This window comes from Apostichopus japonicus, chromosome 12 (assembly GCF_037975245.1).
Source record: "Apostichopus japonicus isolate 1M-3 chromosome 12, ASM3797524v1, whole genome shotgun sequence".
NCBI lineage: Eukaryota > Metazoa > Echinodermata > Holothuroidea > Aspidochirotida > Stichopodidae > Apostichopus > Apostichopus japonicus.
The window spans coordinates 12,579,328-12,602,438 of record NC_092572.1 but is presented as its reverse complement, the minus strand read 5'-3'; the positions used below and the strand labels follow the sequence as shown (position 1 = coordinate 12,602,438).

Here is a 23,111-nt window from a genome sequence, read left to right as displayed (position 1 = left end):
AGATGAAAAAAATGCATGCCGCACGGGGGATCATACATTTTTACCTTAAACAAATTAAAGGTTAATTAGTGTACAGCTGATTATGTAAGCCACACACACACGGACGAACAAGTGTGTTTTACATCCAGAGTAAGGAGAGGAAATAAGCGGGCGCCGAAGAGCGCCCGTTACTTCCCATTTGGCGCCCAGTTATGTCACAAACAAATAATCTTGGCGCTGCTTTTTCAACTTAGTAGCGCCCAGCCAATTCCAGGGCCGTACTGACTGAGGGAGGGGGTGGGTGGGGAGCAGGGCGAAGCTGTCCCCTGAGATTTCCACTTCCTTAATGAAAGTAGGCCTACGATAATGTGAACGCCTGGACATTATTTCAGATAGCTTTAGCGAAATGATCATATCATATCTTCTGATTTCATTAGTCAATAGTGTGCAACCTCAAGATTCTAGGCACGTATTGTTGGAATGGCGTTCAAAAAGAACACATTGGTTTTGTTTTAATCGCTCATCACGTTTCTGCACGATAGCGGACACGACGACCGTACTTTTGCTTTATTTTCCACGAGTTTGGTTAGAATAATTATGGAGTAAGAACTCCATGGAATAACGATAAACGTAGAGTGCTCCTAAGATTTAACCTGCGTGAATGGTGTAGCAGTCTAAAGTAAAGCGCCGCCGCTGGACACCGGTGCGTTTGTTTTACTTTCCCCCCTGTTGTGGCCTGTTGTCACCCTTTGTTTTCAAAAGCTTACATAGGCCTATACGTACTGTATAGCGCAGATGGCTTCATTTTCATGGCGCTTATGCGCCATTATTGTGACGCCACAAGAACAGTTGCATAATGATGGGACACTTTTTATCTTTGAACATTTTGTGAGTAAACAAGGGTAAAAAAGAAGTATTCTCCTGGTACGACAACTTTGTATATGATTGAGGGTGCTTCAGTTTTTAAGTGGTGTAGTGGTTCAGCTAAGTTTGAAGTACTTTCGCTATTCCACTTTCAATACGAGGGAACCTAAACTATGTTCGTTGACCTGCCAACTGTATTTGCTAAGGGTTAATTACATATGCTGAATTTGACAAGCGGAGGATGAAATGGGTAGAACAAATATGAAAAAAATATATTTCAAGCAATGAATATTTACTATCAAATCTGCTGCCGGTAACCCCTGCCCCCTTCCCCTCTCTTCCCCCTAAAAATCCTATAATTTACTAAAACATACAGGAATACTGCAAAACGGATCGAAATAGCCTCAATTTCTGAGAAAAGTAACCGAAAACGTTGACAAAGTAACTATTCTTGGCGGTGTGGTGAAGGTTAACAAGAACAATAAAGAATTTGATAGTTCTTGGAATAACGAACTGATCCTACAATGAAAATACTGCCTTGCTAATGGCTTCATTGTGTAAACGAGGCCATTTAAGGGGCCTGTTCTCGAGAAACGGACTAAATGTAGTTGATAGAGTCACAGTTGTATAGTTCGTATCTGGCAAATACAGTATTCCTCTATAGAAAGTATACACCAGTGTTAATGTTTAGTGACCATGAAATACCTCTCAGCTAACCGTACCTTTCCTTACAACCCTATATTTGCTGACGCAGACTACAGATATACCATTTGGTAATTAGTAGTAACTGTTCTATGTTACGTTAGACGTTAGAAATTTCTTGACAGTTTAATCGAAGGAAGAAAGATTGTCTGATATCAGCGACCAATGGCTCATCAGTCGACCAATGTTAGTATGGACGATTTGAGAATCGATGGTATGGAGATTCCTATCAACCATGCTGCCAAAGTATTAATATATAGTAACTACGTTGTTGCGGCCTTAGGGATCCCAGGTAACACACTTGTCATTCTTGCTGTTGTCTTGTCCAATCGAGTTCGGAATATTTCTACTGCCTTTATAGTCAACTTGGCCATAGCTGATCTTCTCACGTGTTGCGTAGCTCCGATATTTTCGTGGGTTCAAGGTTACGATTATTACGACTCGATTCTGGAACCAGTATGTCAGGCCGTTCTTGTCGTGGTACACTCTTGCATTGGTGCGAGTATATACACTTTAGCTGCGATCGCGATCAACCGTTTCTTTGTGATAATTGCTTCCAGGCAACTATATGAAGAGATATATCAGTCCAAATACGTCGCCGTACAGATCGCCGTCATCTGGATTATCCCGATATCGGTAGCAGTATTGCCTTCATTCGTCTTTGGCATTGGACAGCAGGGTTACGATTTCGTTCTTCAAACATGTGCTCCAGTAAAGGACCATCCGACCACCGTCGTGTTTAACGATATTCTGACTTTCGTACTCTATCCAATTCCGTTGACGGCGATCATTTTCTGCTACGTTGGAATCCTGGTTAAAGTTATAATTCACAATAGGAAACTTGAAAAGCATGGTGTAACTAGAACCTCCGGGAATCCATCGAATGAAAATACACAAACTAGGTAAATATAAATTATTTTAACTGAGTGATTGATTATGAAGGGAATATGTCTCATCTCTAACGCATTTTCAAATTATTATCCCTAGAATTAAGTACAGAATTACGTATTATCCCCAGAATTACGTAATCCCCAGAAGTACGTACTCCACTGGCACGATATCTTTGGGCTTTTTTTAGTCTATCCGCTTAAATTAATTAGACCCTTCCACGTCGATTTCTTTGTCTTTATAAAGTGCTGTGAACAAACGGGTGTGCAGGTGAGAGGTACATTAGCCTATTTCTGATCGACACAACTCCTAAACGGTCACATCACGGAAGTATCACGTTGAAGAATAATGAGTTCCCAATGCTCAAACTCGAATAAATTCGTTCGTATATCGTTGCCTTCGCTTTATCTTGGTTATATGTCATAGACCAATTGTCAAAAGGGTTGCCTATGGCGGGAAAATACGAAACAGCTTGTGACCACAGTACAAAATTAATTGACACTGTTATCAAACCAGACGAAGCGACACTGTGCGGTATCTATAGACGATCAGAATAAGCGTAATATTTGCCGATGTATATAAATTCTGTACATGCGCTAGAAGTGTCGGGTCAGGAAAATGCCGTGCATATCACAACGAATCATGATGCACACCTGACGATGATCACACAGTCACAGTCTCGCTGTAAGGGGACTGGGGTTGAGACCGTCGTTTGGTTGATTGGTTGTATGGTTGTTTGTTTGGTTGTTTGTTTGTTTGCTTGTTTGTGTGGTTGTTTGGTTGTGTGGTTGTTTGGTTGTTTGGTTTGCATGTCCAGGTTCATTTAAAAAAAGGAGAGATTGTTTGAATTGTGCACACTTTTGTGTGTAGGTGTGACAAGTTACCAATGACCAGGGTTAAATACAGGGCGGCGAGACTTTATTGTAAGTTGCGCTATTATAAGAACTGTTAATTATTATTATTAATTATTAGTATTATTATTATTAATATTACAACAACAACTAATATGATTCATTTTAAGTCTTCTCTCTATTTCAGGCATGAGATGGAAGCAGAAAACACAGATAGTAAGAAGTCGAACTCTGCACGATTCACAACCATAGAGATACAGATTTCAAAGAATCTATTCATCATTTTTCTCGCGTACATACTCTGCCTTACACCTCAAGCCGCGTGTACGTTTTTCTCTTGCCGAATCGATGAGAATTATACGACACACGTGGTTTTGTTCAACAGTGTTGTCAACCCAGTCATCTATGGGTTAAAACATCCTCTCTATAGACAAGTCTTCGTTTGCATCTTGAGGTGCCGTCGAGTTCCCGAACCGTCTTCGTTCCTTAGAGCGTTGATGAGGAGATTCGAGAGATATTGACATATGCACAATATGCACATGCATCAAGGGTCGTTATATTCTTCCTGTGTGCCATGTACTATATATATATATATATACATATATATATATATATATATATATATATATATATATATATATATATATATATATATACATATATATATATATATATATATATATATATATATATATATATATATATATATATGTATATATAGGGTGTCCGCATACAAAGCGGGAGGCCCGGGTTCGAATCCCGGTGGAGGCTGGAAGTTTTTTCACTGTTCTTGATTTTCCGACTCATTACGATTTTCATTGATAGATATATTCATTTGCCTTTGTCGTTTACCTCCATTTCATTAACATAAAGTCTGTTCAAAGTATCTCTTTCGAGATCCGGCTTTAGGAATCACGAATGATTTTCGAGTTGGTTAGCATCATGTTTGATCTCTAGAGTAAGGCAAAATATGTCACCGAAAACAGAACTAGTATTGTTCGATACAGGTGACAAACGCCTACAGTGGAATTACGACCTTCCTTACTGGTTTAGAACCTCTGGACATACAATCAGCATCCATGGCCTAGTTGGTTAGGGTGTCCGCGTACAAAGCGGGAGGCCCGGGTTCGAATCCCGGTAGAGGCTGGAAGTTTTTTCACTGTTCTTGATTTTGGCATTTTTTAGCATATCAGAAAAAATACCGGTATTGAACGACAAATTGCAAATATGGGTTAATGGTTTGGTAATAAATAGAATAACTTGTCTTACAATACCAGGCTTAAAATCATCGTATCCAGCTGCTTTATCGGGTTTCATGCAAGAGGTGGCTGTTTTTAACAACTCCTCCTCACTGACAGGATGAGAAAACATGGAATGAGTGTTAACATCAATGTTCACAGATTCCTGTGATTTACGTTTGTGGTTGATTTTACTTGTCAGTGATGGCCCCAGATTGACGAAAAAGTCATTAAATTTATTAGCAATGTCATGGTCGGTGTTAATCTCTTTGTCACCATCCTTGAAAGAAGAGGGATACGATGATACTTTACGACCTTTATGGAGTAGTTGGTTAATGGTATCCCATGTGCCATATATGTGAATGTGCCATGTGCCATATATGTGCCATATATATGAATTCACTACAAGTCTGAGAGACAGCTTGGTCACGGTTATATCACTATACAAAGTGGTACCATATTCCAAATCGCTTCTGTGAAAATCTCATGTCCATGCAATGTTTTTGTCGGTACTTTTTAATGCAAGTGTACGCAACTTTACCGATTTACAATAGACGAGATTTCTGATACCCAGAAAAAAAACACTCTAACAATAAAACAAACGAATCCAATTAACTTTGAACCGTAAATAGCTGTATCATTGTGACGAAGCTTAACGAAAAGCTTTTAATTTCTATTGTAGCCTCCTTTTTCATTTGAAATATTCTTTGTTCATCAAACCGTGACACTTTTGAAAGATTCTTTGTTCATCAAACCGTGACACCTTTGAAAGATTCTGCGAATTGTTGAACAAGGTAGATCTACATTGCCCTTCGGGTGTTCTGAGGGATAAAGAAGTTTCTGACTCTATACCGCGCTTTATAGTATAACACTACATATCTTTCATTTGATACTATTTATTTGCACTTTTTTCTCAGTGACGTGTTGTGAAGTCAGTAGATAACACGATATCTCGACAATTTTACACGTTTGTTATCAACATGTTCAGTTAGTTTAACGTGAATGTGAAGTTTGTGGGACTTAACAAGTCAGCGAATACAGTTTCATTAGGCTGACATATTATCAAATCAAGGGTAAACTATTTTTGCTCCATGGAGTACGGTAGCGCAACAACTCAAGATATAAAAGTGTGAGTGTAACTTGATGGCTCGACAAATGCTTTGTTGGTGTCGAAATCGTAACCTTTGTAGCCATGCAGGCGGATGTGTGTGCATGCATGTGTGTGTGTAATCAGTGGCGCCATTTGTAAACACGATGACTGGAAATGTGTATCAAGTCATACTTGGTATGTAGATTGACCACATGGAGTACAAGAAACCTATTGTTTTGGTGCTGTTCCAGTTAATAGTGAGGTCAACGGAGGTCAAACACTGCAAAGTGTTCTATAAACATTAAGTTGATAAGGAAACGTAGTGATTCCTGTTAGCTTGCTGATAGGTTACCAATTTTATTACTTTTTTAGAAGAGTGGAGGATGTTCAAGCATTAATCGATGTAACAGAGAATCAGACAGAAATGCAATACAAACAGAAATCGCCTACTTACAAATATTAGCCGATAGCACAATTTTTCAGCAAATTACGAAATGAAGAAAAGTTGTCAGTTGTAACCCATTATTTTATTTTTAATGTTTAAAATCCAAACTTAATGACAAAGGAGTCGTTAAGAGCTGAAATGATAAGAATCAAATCCATTGTTCACGATTATATGTCATTGTGGTAGGAAAAAGGTCACAAGTTGCCGAACTGGTTAGGCCTCATTATGACATTCATTTACACCGTTAGGATAGAATTTAGATTGGTAAAAGTGAAGAAGAAAAAGTCTTGTGTCAGAATACTAATACACGAGAGGTGGTCACACATCTCATGGATGATTCGTTGGTGTTTTTTTCTTTTCTTACATGATTGTTGTCATTTTCCCAACACTGTACAAGATTTGAGGAGTTTGAGCCAATTTTGCTCTCCTTTGGTACCGTGATTTTTGTCAAACAATTTCAGATTTCTCATAGGTTGCGTATAGGCGACATGTGCCATTTCAACCGTTGGTTTTCAATCCGTAAAAGATCGCTATTATCTTAGCTGTTGGGGTCTTTAGTGGACTTTGGAGAACTAATATTTTGCAATGAAGCCGGCAAGTAAATATTTTCGTAAAAATTAGGTTGAGTCACTTACACGTGTACGTATTAGTCAGAGCTGAGAGGTGTACTGAGGTTCTCCAAGCTAGCTATTTAGCCTTTATTTCTTTGGGGTGGGGGACAATTGTTGATACCGGAGAGGTGGTTTAGTGGAAGGTTATTTGCTATCGTTATAATCCATAATCAAGGTATCAAAGATGCTCCACCAAACCACCCGTCCATCCTAGTTAAAATATTATTGCTGGTATCTTTTCATATCATGCAACACGACAATCGTCTTTGCTGGTAAAATTACATCAGATATTACATTCCTTGTTGAGATATTGATTTATTTGACAAGTTGTGAGTGTATATACGTGATTGGAAATTTCGAATATTCGAAATTGAACTTTAGCTCGTTTTAAATGATTTACTGCACCACGATTGGTTCCTTTCGATTTTACGTCATGAAACAACAATACGTACTGCTTTGGTCACTCACGAGTAGCTCGAAGATAGAGCAGCCTATATGGTCACGTGACATATATCAGATATTATGATCCACTCGCTCCCCCATCTACTCACTCCCCGTCCACTTGTTCCCCCCGTCTACTCGCTCCCCTGAATCTGATTGGAAAGCAATTTTCCTCAATATATTGGCAATTATTTGGCATTCTATAAGCTTAAATTAAGGTTTTCTCCATTTCACGTTATGTAACCAACAATACATACTGCTGCTTTCATCACTCCAGAGTAGCTAGAAAATAAAGCAACCTATATTTTAACGTTACATATCTCACATATTATGAAACACAGAAATCAACTTCGATGTACATCGGCAGATACTGTAGCAACCAAAAACACACACACACAAAACATTTACAATTTAAAGACTTATGCAGCTTCTCATAATTAAAAGAAAAGTTTACTTTTAAGTAGTTCAACTTCTAAAAAGAATTTAAGTTTATAAAAGAACTCATCAATAGTCGGAATCACATTTGTTTGGTTACAGTGGGAAATATTATACTTTGCGTGAAAAAATCAAGAAGTTGTCAGTTATTGTAACCAAAGAAAATGTCTTCTTCCGAGAAAATTCACTGACGGTTCAGAAAACGTTCTTCAACGTCTAAATGAAATGAAGAAACAATATGACATTGCCAACATAAATGATCATCTGCGAATGAATCACACACATCCGGAGTCTATTCATGCTAAGTTCTTCAATAGCGCCCTTATTTCCTTTCGGTGAAACATTTCATAATGTAGTTGTGATATTATGAGGAGCCGCGCATCCTGGTTTGCGGAAGACTGCCACCAACTCACAGGCGGTGTTCTTTGAAGTAGTAAATTCCCACGCGCGTAAAACTTTGGGATATTTTCAGTCGTGGCTCTCTAAGTTGACAAATGTGATACCAGACGAGATACAAGTCTACGCACGCTAGTTTTCTTATCATTTCTATCAACCAAGCTGGTAATGTTTCTAATACCACGGCACCCGTCTCACTGTTCGTAGATATTTTAAGTGCCTAGAATTATTTTTTTATGCATTTCTAAGTCATGTGAATTGCTAGCAAACTGCGACATAGCACTTGGGGGGGGGGGGGTCTAAGTTAACTACTTTAGGCTTGGTGTTATTAACCGATTGTTTACCATTCACGCTATCAAAGTTAATTAGTTTCGTTCTGAACTGCGTGAAAACTGCATGTACGTACGTATAAGGATCAGTGCTGTGCGGTGTATGCATATAGTAGTCCAGGCAGTCCGTAATAAGCGATGTCCTGTGATGTAAGTATATATGCGACACAATGTATAGTCCGTTCTCTCTGTCGACGCTTTCTACTCAGAAATTGATTTGCTAAGCTTAAAGTGAACTGAACCTCTTTGTCGAGATGGAGAAAGAGTGACAAAAGGATTACGGTCACGACATTGAGGAACTTTGAAAGCTGCTGTGGTACAACCTTCAGAGACCCCCCCTCCCCGCCCGAGTAGCCAGTTAGACACTATTAAAGTAATATTTTGTTAGGAAACGTGCATTATCATAACGAAATTGTGATCATTGTTGTAAATTGTACGTTTGCTTCATTTGGCATTCTCTTTCCATATGTTATGAAATTAGTATGACATTTTCGAAGCTATGAAAACTTGTAACTAAAAACAAGCCCCTTTGTTGCCAACTTAAAGGTGAATATAACTACAAAATTGTCCATAACCTAAAAATAACATTCAAGTACCACCATTTGTGGTGCGGAATGTACATAGGATCCATCTTGTTGTGATTTGCCTACTCAAAGAGGAGGAGCTTCTACAAAGTAGAGAACCCATCCACCCCCTTCATTGTGTATTCGGAAGAAGCTATAGGATTTAGACTTCAGCGAAGATTTTACGATAGCTGAGACACCCCTTCCGATCGAATAAAATACTGGAAGAATCCTTCACTTTCAAACTGGGCTCGCTGAGTCTATCGTTGCCTTACCCTATTTGGTGTTTTGTACGAATTAATTAAAAGTATGACCGTTACGCACAGTTATCAAATCCTAATATTTAATGTCTCATTGTATCGAATAAGTTTATCAATTCCCCTATGTCCGTTTAGGGTACTTTAACAGCATTGATCACATGCCCTGTACACTGGGTATAGGGGGACATTATGCAACGTTGTTATTTTATCCGATTGGATGTTTTAACTAAACTATAATATCCCTCTGCAGATTTTACACTGTCACTCTGGCCCTGCTATCAACCACGGGTATTTTCAACAAACTATTCAACAGGTGTACATCTACCCCCCCCCCCCCTCATCACCCAAGGATTGTCACCTGCATACACTACAGCCTGCATACGATATTACAACAATTCTAATATTGAGAATTTCGTTTCCAAAATTCAGGACATTCACTGGAAAATGTGCTTATGCAAAATGACGCAAACATTGCCTATCGTAATTTCTTCAATTCTGTTAACCATGTATACAATGATTTCCCAAATACCGTGTAAATGCCAAAAGAGACGAAGCAAAAGGAACCCTTGGATTACTAAAGGTATTCTTGTTTCTATTAAAAGAATTTCAAGGACGTGTTGTCTTGATGATTTCTTGACGGCGATCACATCATGTTGCTCCAAAACATGTATGCAAGGTATTTACTTTATTGTTAAACAATTTTTTGTTCGAAAATAATTTTGCCCTTTCTAGTACCAATTGTTGTTTTAAATGACAGCGATCGAGATTGTGATAATAAATAATAAACACAAGTACAACTTAGTTTCTGAAAGGAACACATAGCTTAACATTTTTTCTAAACGTTAGTGAAGCCCTGTCACATAACTTTCATCACCTGACTTTCGTCAACATACCCTAATGTACATTGCAAGCAACGCGTGATATAACTTACTGTTACACTGTTTCCTGTACCAAACATACCAACAACGAACAAGGCTACTGCTTAGTTGAATGCGTTCGTCCAGCCCAGATTCCGAAAGGGGATGACATCGGAATTCATCTGCCTATTTCATCTCCGAGGTTTGTTAGTGGTCAGGAAGACACGGTAGGGTAGTAGGTAGTTACAGAGTTGCAACGTGTCCTTTCGTGCCAGCGTGACACAGTGAGAGGCCTACTGAATAACGGGACATTACATAGGACAGTCATAACAAATGTTAATACAAGCACTTGTTCTGCCAAGTATTTAGTTTTGGTAAGTATCTACGGCGTTGCAAAAACATTGAGCTAAACAATGCCAAGTATGTCTAACAATTGCAAATATTGTTTTCAAAAAAAATTAGCAATAAATCACATATTGTATCACATGAGAAACATGTCACTAAGTTTGACACGAAAAACAGCCATCACTCTCACGAAAAGGAAATAATGTTATATAGAACCAATTCAGAGCACTTTTTGTATGCTCCATTACTATTGTTCACTCATATACAGGGCATTGAGCTTTACGGGTGTTCATAGTTTTTGGTCATTGCTTGCTGTTTCACTATTGTATAGTCATGTAAAAATGGCTGAATGTGACAAAACATTTACTTTGATCTCCAACTTCTCCAACAGTCCCATTCCATTGAAAATTATACGAAAGTCATGATAACTGTGGATAAGCAGTTTATTAACAGTTTTATTTTATATTGAATTTATTTAGTTACAAACTGTACATTCCATACCAGCTTGGTAAATGGTTTCTAAACAGCAATTTATTCAGGCCAAGGATTGTTTAACCCTGGACCCAATTTCATTGGTTATCGTCTAACATTTATAAGTGAAATTATAAGTGCAAATAACAGTTTTTATATTCGTTTGGTATGTGAATGCCCCAATGTCTTGCGCATGTTTAACACGATGATTGTATTATTTTTTAAAGTAACCAATGACACTATTTATAAAGAAAAAAAATGGGTTATGAATACTTAAATGCTTCAGGAAGTCTGGGACTTTACAATGAAGCGTAATTGAGAAATAATTTACAACAATCCATTTTTTTTCTGAGGGCGAGTGGCAATAATTCTATAATTTATTGGTAGTTCATTTGTTCACTGCAGAAGTGGTGAAAATCTCTGTCCATATAGTTTGTTAAAACCATGCCATTATAATTCCAAATGTTTAATGTTTATGGATGCATTCCATACATTGAAAGGACCATAAGGAGATGTAACAAGCTGTCAATAATGCAAAAAGAAAGAATTATTGCTCGAGCGTTGGATCAGCTAGAGCCACTTCACTCAAATCAACAGTATGAACGTTCTACAAAAAAAAAAAAAAAAAAATGGAATGTTGAATAACGGTTCTTCAAAATCGCCATTCGAGTTATTAATATCAAATAAAATATAAAAGATGCACAAATAAACACTTTCACTTACAAGAAGGTAGAAATACGATTCGTGGTGAGCTAAGTCACAAAATAAATAAAATTATGGGATAAGTTACATTCGTGAAGGATTTCGCGGTTTATGCAATCCTATATCAGCTGCTTGATCACCGTGGTTGTTTCTACATAATATTACGAAACCTTGAACGTGAAAACTATGCAATGCCAGTAATATAAGTATTGTAATAACACAACATTTTATCTGAAATTGACTGTACAACTTTAATGACAAGACAAAGTGACAGCTGTCATTGAGGTCAACTCACCGGTGAAATCATCTAAAACTAACGTACCAATTGAATAGACATGATTACTAAACTGTTTGTGGTTACAAACATTTCCTTCTAACATTTATACATTTTGTTGTTTATGCATGGAAGGCATCGAAATTCATTGTAGTATAATTACTTATTAATTTGAGGTTATATATGAAATCGGTGTTGCTTTATACAGTTATTTTGATAAATAAGACAGACAAAATAAGTAAGATAAATCAATAACATTGTGAAATGACGTCTTACAAAAAAGGGCTAATGCATTGGCTGTTTAATGATTCTATGATTCTATACTCTGATAAATCTCTGATAACAAATCAAGCAATTGTTATTGATGGCATATATTATTCCACGAGCCAATATTTTACTTGTTATATATATATATATATATATATATTTATAAATATTTATACTCAAGAATCCAGCTGAAAATCTAAATGTGATATTTACTTAAGAATTCATAGACAGTCTGATATACAAAATATTGGTCATTTCTCATTACTCTCAGACGAATGATCCTGGTAACAAGTTAAGTAAGAAGTAGTATATCTGGATTTTTGCTTTTGTTCTTTACAGTTTAATTCCAAGTTTGTATCTAGCCACCGGAATAGGAGGCTGTGATGCGTAATGTGTATATAACGTAACGTAGATAGAGCAAACATTGAAACATTTATGACGTATCTCTCTCTTTCTCTCTCTCTGTTAAAAGGAGAAACGTTAGTGCGTTTGAGCTATAACATTTACACCACAACAATATAGTTTTAACTATAAGTCACAGGTCGACTCAAATTGCAGTTAATCAAATTCGCTGAGTTCAGTTCATATAAGCGGGAAAGAAATATTTCAAGTTTTTTTTTTAACAATAATGAATGGGGTGTACTAAATTTGTCGAAGCATAAATAAAGTCAAACAGCTTTATATCATATAACAGGGTATATATGCGAACATCAATTACGTTTCTCCAGATCACTGTTGATGGAGTTCGTATTCCCCTTTGTTGATGAACCCCCTTTCTAGATGACTGTAAGCATATTGATTGGGTGTGACAGGAACACTGTGAAATGTTAAAAGCAGAGAGGAAACATACAATATCATCATCATTAATGCTCCGTTATTCGTTTGAGAAAAAAAGTAACATAATGAGATAAAAACACCAGTATTGAAGTAACTGATGATTTGAATTTGTTTCTGACATCTTTAATGATGTATCATTCTCATGCTTAGGGTTAATGCCTAGCTGGCTAGAACGAGCACATGTCAAAATTTAGATATCAAACTTCATATGTGTCCTATTACACTTATTCATCACATGCCTGCACACACTCAACAGTAAAAAAGAGCAAAGATATGGCTGTGTTAATATCCATTTTCCAAAGAGAGCATTAAATCATGTTGTCAAAAATATTGTGTCTTGGCATGCATTTCCACGAAATGTACCAAGCACATCATTATAAGTTTGAATGTGTCCCAAAATATGTAACACGGTCAATAGTTATATAACTATTTATTATTGTTTGTATTTGTTATATTACGAGGTAAACATATATCCGACAAATATTTAGGCTACCATGGTTCTAAATAGCAGTTACATGTTGTCTATTTGTAATACGGTTCCACCCAGCCACAATAGTTCAATCACTTTGTATGGATTTAGTTACAGACAAATAAACCTTACCTGATTAATATTTGAAGCTTTTTGCATTTATTTGACTTTTGCCTCTGCTGTTTAGACATAATGTATAACACGTTTGAAGCATATATCTGATTAGCAAAGCTCAATGAAGCTCTTGTAAAATTATACCTAATATAAGTAATCGATATCTCGGTATAATAAATAACCACATGGCGTTATATGAATTTTATATTTGGTCCATAAGGCATATTCACTAGATTAAAGTACTTTCGTGCACTTTAGGACGTTTCCATTTGTATCATGATTCAAATTGCAAAGTGACATTGTATTCCCGCATTATGAATGTATAACTTTTCTTCTGTTAGTATTACCTTTGAACAACTACGTCATACCCTTCGTCACTTTTGCAGCAGTGGCTTACTTTCGTCGACGATAAACGTACAGTAGATGTCTCCTCTCTATAAAACAAGATAAGCAAAGAAAGTGTTGGTTAAAACAACATTAACAAACAATTTGAACTTACAATTTTAATCGAAGTTAAATAGCAGTTACATGTTGTCCATTGTAATTCAATCACTTTGTAGTATTTAGCAACTGATTTATCTTGAAACAGCCCTTTAAACTTTACCTGATTAATTTTTGAAGCTTTTTTGCATGTATTTGACTTTTGCATTATGTATAACACGTTTGAAGCATCTATCTGATTAGCAAAGCTTAATGAATTAATATGGATTTGATTTTGTAAAAATAAACCCTATATAAGTAGTCGATATATAGTGACATTGTATTCCCGTAATAAGTATCTTCTGAATTACCTTTGAACAACTACGTCATACCCTTCGTCATATTTGCAGCAGTGGCTTACTTTCGTCGACGATAAACTCACAGTAGATGTCTCCGCTCTTTAAAACGAGATAAGCAAAGAAAGTGTTGGTTAAAAAATATTTATCAAACAATTTGTACTAACAATTAAAATCGTAAAATACTCACTCAATTATCAATGACTCGATTCTCTACTATAAGATAATTGAATTGTATTCCTCATAACTTATTAATATGATTCTTGTCCAAACACGCACCAAGTTATTTTATTTTCCTCGAAAAGTCCACAAATACAGTATTTTAAATTGAATCATGTAATATCACTTATTAAAGTGTACAGTGTCTTACGTTTACTATTAGCTACAAACATTTACTCCACCAACCAGAAAAACGCCCCCTCCCCCCGGCACCGAACTGTACACGAAACCTCTGCACAAGTAGGTCGGCATGCCTACAGCCCCACCATTCCCCCCAAACCCGATCAGCAACGGCCCGAGAAAACAGGTTTCGACAAACGGTGAAAATCGGCCTCGATTTGTATCCGTCTAGGTCTCTTTTTACAATTCCCACGGATCGACCCTCCCACGAAACACTGTAATCATGTATAATGCCATGAAAGTTACTCCGTGCTCGTGTATGTTTTTTTGCCACATTAAGTAAGTTCATATGTGCTGAGCCTACTGTTAGTTGGATTCTCTGGTCAGAGATATGTTGATATGTCTTATTCGTCTTGTAAATGAAGGTGTGTGGTATTGGTCTTGAAAATGTAGGTGCTTACTTTTGGTCTTGTTAATGTAAGTGTGTGTGCGTGGTCTTGTTAATGAAAGTGTGTTTGCGTGGTCTTATAAATATAGATATATCTCCATTTGTTCTGGAAATGTGGATAAGTTGTTTATTGGTCCCCGCTCCTGTGACTTGAGGAAAATCCCGGTCCCCATTTTGCGTACGAGGTGCGTTTGTGTTTACGTGGTTTTTGGAGTATTTCACTTGGTTGGCAGACATCGAATTGGACAGGAAAAAGCCTACACGATCTGGCACGAACAGCGGAGGATAGAACGAAGTAGCGAACCATGGCATCCAGAGCCTCGAAGGGACAAGGAACCATATAATAATAATAATAGAATGGTATGATTCTTACAATGTCTCGTTAATAGCACTTCTTGGTCTAACATCGTTGAAAGGTCTTTCTACTGTTACAGGTTTTATCTACAGCCATCCATGGTATGTAGCTCTTGCTATGAAATCAGTCTGTTTGCCTTTGCATTTTATTCATGCTTTAAATGTAGGCTTTATGGTTATCTTTCGAATTTTATGCACGCTTTAAATGTCTCCTTGTAACTTTGGGTACCTGTTTTGTATGTGCATTTAAGTGGCAAGAAAAGAGGGTAAATATATAAGAAAAAGCGATGGTGGAAGTGGACACACAATACGGAAGACAATAAACGGAGAGTTACCCTCAGTTCGACTTTACCTATTTTTTTCGGTATACTTCTCGAATATCCCCGTACGCGCGACACTTTATAAGACTTGCAAGCAGGAAACTCATTTGTGCAATATTCATCGCATTAAACGTTTGTGAGCAGCCAGTTGCAATGCTAATATCTCTCGAAACTGTCCCTTCAATATCTATTGACGGTATGAACGGTTTCAAACCTTTATCTGATATAAACATAATATTCATACTGCTCATACTGAAAATGCAAGTGCTTTGAAGTATATATTTTAGAAAAAAATCATCCTTACTGGGTGTTTTTGAGTGAACTTTACATGTGCTTTTGTGTACATATAAAGCTAAACCAAAGTCATATGTGACTTGCTCATAATTCCGTTGAATGCTTAACTATAGTCTCCATAGTCCATTGTTATCTCGTTTCCGTTTCTTTTACTTTTAGTGCGATACTATCGTAGTACAAACAAAATAAATTAATCGTATATCAATCTATGTTTTCTCTGATATATAGATAAATTCATTTGAATTAAATTTAAATAAATATAAATAACGAGGAAACTTGCATGAAACTTGATCAAATCGATATTACCTAACAGATGATGAACATGCACCGGCCTGTTCCGTATTATTTCTCGTATCTGAAACAAATTTTTTATAGTATTATAAACTATACACACTTTTGTATAACACTGTACTTTGGTTTTATCTAATATTCGTTACACCAATGTTATCCCTTTGGGTTAGTTTATTATGCTGACGTCATGACAAAGCATCGGTAAACATAGGTTAACAACAAATTCATGTTTCGATATGATCACGGCGTTGAATAAGTGTTTATAATGTATACATTCCACGAATTATGAGTTGAACCATTGGCGTAATGTGCGCCAAAGTTGTGTACTACTGGACTAGTAATGTGATAAGGATAATCTATGTTCGGTTATGCAAACCTTCTAGGTTTCTGTTAGTGTTGGAACTTTTGGCTGTCCTGGGGAGATATTGCCTACTTGGCAGAGAGCTGGAAAGCCGGTGAATGTAATCACTGAATAAAGAAAGAGGGATCAAATTGCTAATTATTCTTCAGATAAATAATGACAATAGTTTTTCCTTTGCAAAGACAGTTATTTAGAACAAAACAGACTCTGAAATGGAAAAACAAATAAACCTAAAATAAAACTGAATGAAGCAGAATACAAGTCAACAGAAATAAAGAAAACAATGTCGATTGCGGGCTACATTTACCAAATTCACGAAGTTACGTCTGTAGTCAAAATATTATAGACAGTGTTTTATTTTCATTTGAAAAGTGTGCCAAAACTGTAATGGCGTCGTCAGACATTTCAAAGTAGAGACGGAGATGGGGTGCGTGTTGGGCACAGTAAAATGAGGGTTATCCTCTCGAAGCGATTTTCATCGTTTCCAAAACTTGTATCAGCTTTAAATCAGCAGCATATTGGAGGTAGAAGTGATTCAGAAAGAGTTGTATCTTCCTACTTATTTTGCTTTGTAAATTTTATGTGCCCCCTTCCCTTCCGACCCTCATCATGTCCCCCTTGACATAAATAAAAAACGGGACATCGAAGGGAAACAGAATCCTTTGAAGTCCACATTTTTCATGAAAAAAACTTCAAAGAAATGGAAATATTTTTACCTTGTAAAACGTATGGACAAGGGATGTTGAATTTGAACTTGAACTGAAAGAAAAAGAAAGGGAAGATGGAGGAGTTGTTATTAAATTTAAAATATATTCTAACTTGAATGAAGTATCATAAATAATATTTCGGATAGGCGTTACATTAACTGATATCACAACAGTCGGATAACCTAACACACTCGCAGAAAAGGATGACTCAAATTCATGGGAACAAGAAATGGGATATTGCTCGAAACCCAGATCTCATAAATGGAAGCAATGATTGTGGTATGAGTGGAAACTAATAAATAGAAAGTACAATAAACAATAAAACAAATAATTAATTGGTAATGTACAGCCAAAAAACATCAGACATTCAGTTCCCCACGAATCCGTTCCGTCAAGTTCTCCGCACAGAAGTAGTTATCTAGATGCAATCGTGGGCTCGACAAATTTAGTAAGTTTATCTTTGAACTTAGTTTCTGTCAGTTTCAAATATTATAAGTATATCGAAATAAAACACGATAAAGGAGTAACCAGAAATTAAAATGGGGCTGTGTGTGATAGCTGAGGGGCTGAATAAAATTTTAAATATAACAAAAAATCATATGAATATTATTTCTTAATCACTGTTTGTTTGTAAGCTAGCTTACCAAACGTTGATCACAATACCTGATTTTCTGAGTTTGTAAGTCAAGCATGCTAATAAAAGTAGAACCAAAGCGGTACAAGGGATGACAACTGCTGTCACGTACTGTGTCCTTTTATCTAGGTAGGGAAATACAGAACAAATCTTAACACATACGCATGACTTCACTTCATTATCGTAGATATTTACAATACTATGTGTTAACATTTCATAAACATGGGAAAATACATAGGCCGAATTATCAGTATTGTTGTATGCAAAAACAAATACTCACCTTGTGACAGAAGTTTTTTTTTCGAAAACGAAAATCCGTGGCTATTTTGTGCCAAACATCGATAGTATCCAAACGATGTATTCGAAATGATTATCATAAAATAGATGTCCTCGGAGTTATTCCTTTGTTGTTCTTGAATTTCGACAGTTGTCCAGTCAGTATCTGTTTTCACCTGAAGGTAAACTTCTGCAAGCGGGTTGCTCTGCACTTCACATACAATATCTACATGCTGACCAGACACGACCTGCCATCCAGCAATTGACTTAATCTTAACGACTGGCTGGTCTACAAATCAAGAACATCAATATCGTTATTTGTTTGCACAATAGATATATTTATCAATTTTCTTGGTAGAAATATGTACAATAAACTGAAAGGTTCAGAAAGAGTTAGCAGTGTCACGGTATTTGTGTAGCCTGGAGGACAGCTAACGAGAATAGCAACAAGAAGTATCCCACTCCATTTCTACAGAATGTTCTTGTCACATTTTACGCCTATACTAAGGTTAGCTTTATATATATCTTATCATAAAGTGAAAATTAGATCATATCAATTACCAGATTTATTCAAGTAACGTCGTTTACCTAACTAAAATTTTATCAATCAACGATGTAAGATGAATTCGAATATAAATACTACATGTATTTAACGTTATCGCAAACTAATGCTTAGTTACATCAACTTTAAGATAATTATCTTACATTCAACGTTTAACGTAACACTGGCAAAATGGCCGGCTGCTTTATCGGTTAGGCATCGCAGTTTTGTACCATCCATATAACTGGTGATGTTCCTGACCGTTGCAATGCCGCAATGTCTACTAACGGTAAAGTTCATTACATTAGAAAAATTTGTAAAATATCCTAAAAGTGGTACATCGCCGATTGACCAGGTAAAATCAACTTCTTCGAGGTAAGGCGGTCTGACGTCTGCACAACAACTCGCTAGTATGGTTTCGCCTGCTCTGGTTGTGCTGGTATTAACACTGAGTTTAGGATATCCTGGCAAAAGTAACACATTATTAGCTTTGATAGATTTAAATGAATTATTAGGAGATAAGGTATGTATCACATTATTTTATCTGCTCATTATCTAACATTTTCGACTTCATATGCAAATTAGATTCCTAAACAGTACTTCGTCATAACGAGTTTATACTGGTTAGCCCTCGCATGTTTTTCATTAGGAAGATATATCCATTTTCCGGGAATCAACTATCCGGGTAAATATAACAAAAGCTGTTTTCATGATCAAAGGTTTATTACTGCTGCAGCCCATTCATCAGCTACGATATGGGAAAGAGTCATACAGTTGGGAATGAAATGGTCGATTTTATGTATTATTGTATCTTATTTTGATAGCATTAAATCGAAAGTCGCCGTTTGTCATTAAAAGTAATTTTCTTCTTCGCCAGTTATTGTTCAGGCTTATTAATGCCTTTCATTGATGACTTTCATATAATAATTAAAAAAAATGTTTTTATGGAATATAGCGATAACAAGTTTAGTGAGATAAATGTTAACCTGACAAAAAAGTTCATCATTAACCCCTCGACATTTAAACTTGAAAAAAAAAATGAAGAGCATAACAATGTAACCAATTTCACTTTTATTAATATAAGATCAATAGACGTAACGTTCAGTGGAAATTTCACGTCATAAAATTTCATATCATGAAATATCTAAATATAAGTTTTGGTTGTTAGAAGATATGAAGTTAGAAGTTATGATTAAGAAAACTTCCAATTGTTAGTTAAATATCAGATGTTAGAATATAGTTATGATTTCTTGAATTTTTTATTAAATATTATGTCATAACATTCTTCCTTATCATTTGGTCAACATTGTGTTTTAAATAATTCATAAATTTTATTTAAAACTAATTAAAGTGTCCTTTGATTATGAATGGCATTGTTACGAGTATAAGTTACTGAATTTCAGAGGCAATTCGAACGTGTCTGAGAATCTTCCCCAAAAACGATAACCATCGACAACTGAAATCCACGCAGGAGTTTGTTTGTTGTTGTGTTTTGTGGTGATATCTCAATTCTAATGTACCTCAAATGTCACTTATTGTCTCTCTGAATATATATTGTACTGACAATTGACCAAAGCGCAGCCAGGCTTGTTGTAGACTGCTATGACTTTAGCACACCATCATTGAGTATCCTCCATTATTTGCACTGGTTGCCTGTTGAATTCAGAATTTAGTTCAAAGTACTGCTCCTGGTGTATAAGTGCATTCGTGGAATGGCACCCGCCTATTTGTCAGACGATCTGTCCTTCCAGGTCAATACTCGGTATACCTTGCGTTCTAGCAATACACTAACTCTCACTGTTCCCAGAACTAAACTGAAAACCTATGGTGACCGTGCCTTTCCATCAGCCGGGCCCAAGCTCTGGAATGGTCTGCCCATATCTGTGCGGATTTCTCCCACTCTCAGTCAGTTCAAGTCTTGCTTGAAGACTCATTTTTTTCAAGTTGGCGTTCTATAAGGGTTGTACAGCGCTATTGAATACTTCGTATATTTTAGCGCTTTATACGCTCATTTATAATTATTATTATTATTATTATTAAAGTAGAAACGGTCGTAGAAAAGATGACAAATTTACCTTGAATGAAGATTTGGAATGTGGTATTCGATGCAACCATGTGTTGCTGCTGGTGGTGTTGAATACAACTATAGTTACCAGCGTCTTGTAAATCAGCTGATCGTTTCGATAAGTAAGACGCTGAACGATCGGTGTCAATTTCCACAGAAATATTGTAGTCCCTGAGTGAGTTATCACTGTATGAGGCCAGTATATGTCCGTTGCGATTCCATACCAAAGTATCAAGTTTCGAGATAAGTTTACATTCGAGAGAAATAATTCCCCCTTTTGGAATTACTATCAAGACGGTCGAGTTATTTGCTGAATCAAAGAAGGAGGACACTGTGAAACTTTATTGAAGGATACAAGTATATTTGTCTATACGCTGACATATTATTCTGAAGTTATTAGGACAATCAATCTCACGATTTAAGAGTTATCCGGGACTTTTAAGTGTTACATTCTTCCTGATGATTTTGGTATACATTAATACAAGCCAAAGCATAAACAAACGTATTCATTTCAATAAACACATGCCAATTGTATTACAACTATCACAATTCTGTAAGGAAACAAGTAAATGTTCATAATGGTTTATTCATGGTTATATATTTGGCCTTTTAGGGCACAAAGAAATGTTTTCCTTAGGTAAAAGCCATCTCACTATGTTGATAGTAAGGCTGAAACAACATTTGTAAGTATTATCTACAAACAGCCGGCTACCATGTAAAGATGACAGCAAGGAGGCTGTAAGTATATAGCATGTTAAATCGTTTCCTGAAACTCTAGTGCAATGTTTACTTTACTAAATGATTGGATCAACGTTAACTGTAATCTCGATAACAAAGCGAGTCCTGTTAGAAAGAATATTCAAAGATACGTACAAAACATAGAAAAGAAATATTCTTACCAAAAGGGATCGTAGCAACAAGAAGCACGAAGTAAATTAAGTTCTCTTTAAGATTCATCTTGTATGATATCCTATGAATGCCAAAGACTCCTTCATGTAAGGGCTGGAGAAATTGAAGTATGTCCGTTGTGTTCAAAAAATGTTTGATAGTAAACTATTGTAACGTCCTAGTGTATACAATTAACCGAAATCGAAAGTCAGTAACGAAACAGTCTTCACAGTTACGTGTTGAGGTAAAAGTGAAAATACACGGAAAATTAAAATGCACACAAATTTTAAGTGCACTATTGTCTCAAACCATAAAAAACAAAGTAGAACATATTCGCTTGATTTTATGTCACTAGTTGATTAATAATACCAAATGGTTGTAAATATGCTAAACTCTCAGTTTGATTGAGGGACATTACATAGCGTGGACATAATGGTGTAAAAGGTTACCATGTATACGCATTTTGCAGTTGAGATAAGTTATGAGGACACCAGATGAAAAAGAATGAGTCCATTTCATCTGGCAAAATATAGAAAATGAGAAGACAACTTCCTGATAAGTTCTCTCTTGTTATGGATTTGAACTTGTTCTCGAACACTAACAGGTGTCAAGTTAAATAAAGAATAATACTTCCTGTTAATGCTTGATTATGCTTAGGATGAGTGCCTTTTCATTTGTCAGAACATAAATAAATATGAATACAAACATATATAAGTGACAGATACCATTGTCACAAACATGAATAAGTGACAGATACTATAGATATAGGTGTATTGCACTTTTTTCTTGCATTAAATTAGCATTTGTGATTTTGTGTGTTTGCTAGGTTCTAAATTAAAGAGGATGACACTGCGGTATCTTTACATTCCATTGATATTTTTAAAATTGATCAAGGCTCGTCATGCGTAGAAAATATGTCAAAGAATATCTTGGTAAAAACGATGATTGCAAATAATTGTGGAACATCAATAAATTATTCTTAACAATTGATGTATGTTTCGTTCCATTTCATAGTTAATATTAAATATCTTTTACATTCAAGCACTCGTCGGAACTGTTTCCCTTGAAATTATTAAATAGGCAGTACTTTGTTTAGTTCTGTAAACAACGCACAGGAATTACAACATTATACAAATCTAATCATGCTTGATGTGATTTCATTTGTTCTTGTTTTCGAATTTATTTCTATTAATATTTAAATACTATTTTCTAATAAGGTACGATATTAAAACTATTATATGATAAATACTTTATAAATTTGATGTGCGTTTTATTCAATATCTTCTCTTTTTTCCGTCAATGGAGTGGCTGATTTATTTGGGTGTGTCGACCATGGCAAACTTCTTCAGATGTTGCGGATCTGTTTTAACAAAAGGTGTGTCTGTGATT

At 36.0% G+C, this 23,111-nt stretch overlaps 2 protein-coding genes across 6 annotated transcripts; one reads left to right on the top strand and one right to left on the bottom strand.

The window, feature by feature from the left end:
• Positions 1 to 1,265: 1,265 nt before the first annotated feature.
• Positions 1,266 to 6,392, top strand: LOC139977908 (G-protein coupled receptor moody-like). The gene is made up of 2 exons (XM_071987633.1): positions 1,266 to 2,447; positions 3,472 to 6,392. The coding sequence occupies exons 1-2, from the start codon at positions 1,711 to 1,713 to the stop codon at positions 3,803 to 3,805; spliced, it is 1,071 nt and encodes a 356-aa protein (XP_071843734.1). The 5' UTR covers positions 1,266 to 1,710; the 3' UTR covers positions 3,806 to 6,392.
• Positions 6,393 to 11,395: 5,003 nt separating this feature from the next.
• LOC139977337 (uncharacterized) lies at positions 11,396 to 22,381 on the bottom strand. Of its 5 annotated transcripts, XM_071986624.1 has the most exons (11): positions 21,734 to 22,351; positions 20,845 to 21,144; positions 18,934 to 19,233; positions 18,233 to 18,517; positions 17,982 to 18,077; positions 17,328 to 17,370; positions 16,627 to 16,718; positions 16,266 to 16,314; positions 14,220 to 14,306; positions 13,776 to 13,862; positions 11,396 to 12,825 (listed from the first exon to the last, which is right to left on the bottom strand). In XM_071986624.1, the coding sequence occupies exons 1-11, from the start codon at positions 21,789 to 21,791 to the stop codon at positions 12,738 to 12,740; spliced, it is 1,485 nt and encodes a 494-aa protein (XP_071842725.1). In that variant the 5' UTR covers positions 21,792 to 22,351; the 3' UTR covers positions 11,396 to 12,737. The 5 variants fall into 5 exon arrangements, with proteins under 5 accessions (XP_071842725.1, XP_071842727.1, XP_071842729.1 ...); XM_071986626.1 differs by lacking the exon at positions 13,776 to 13,862 and having other exon boundaries at positions 21,734 to 22,366; XM_071986628.1 differs by lacking the exon at positions 18,934 to 19,233 and having other exon boundaries at positions 21,734 to 22,361.
• Between the last annotated feature and the right edge of the window lie 730 nt (positions 22,382 to 23,111).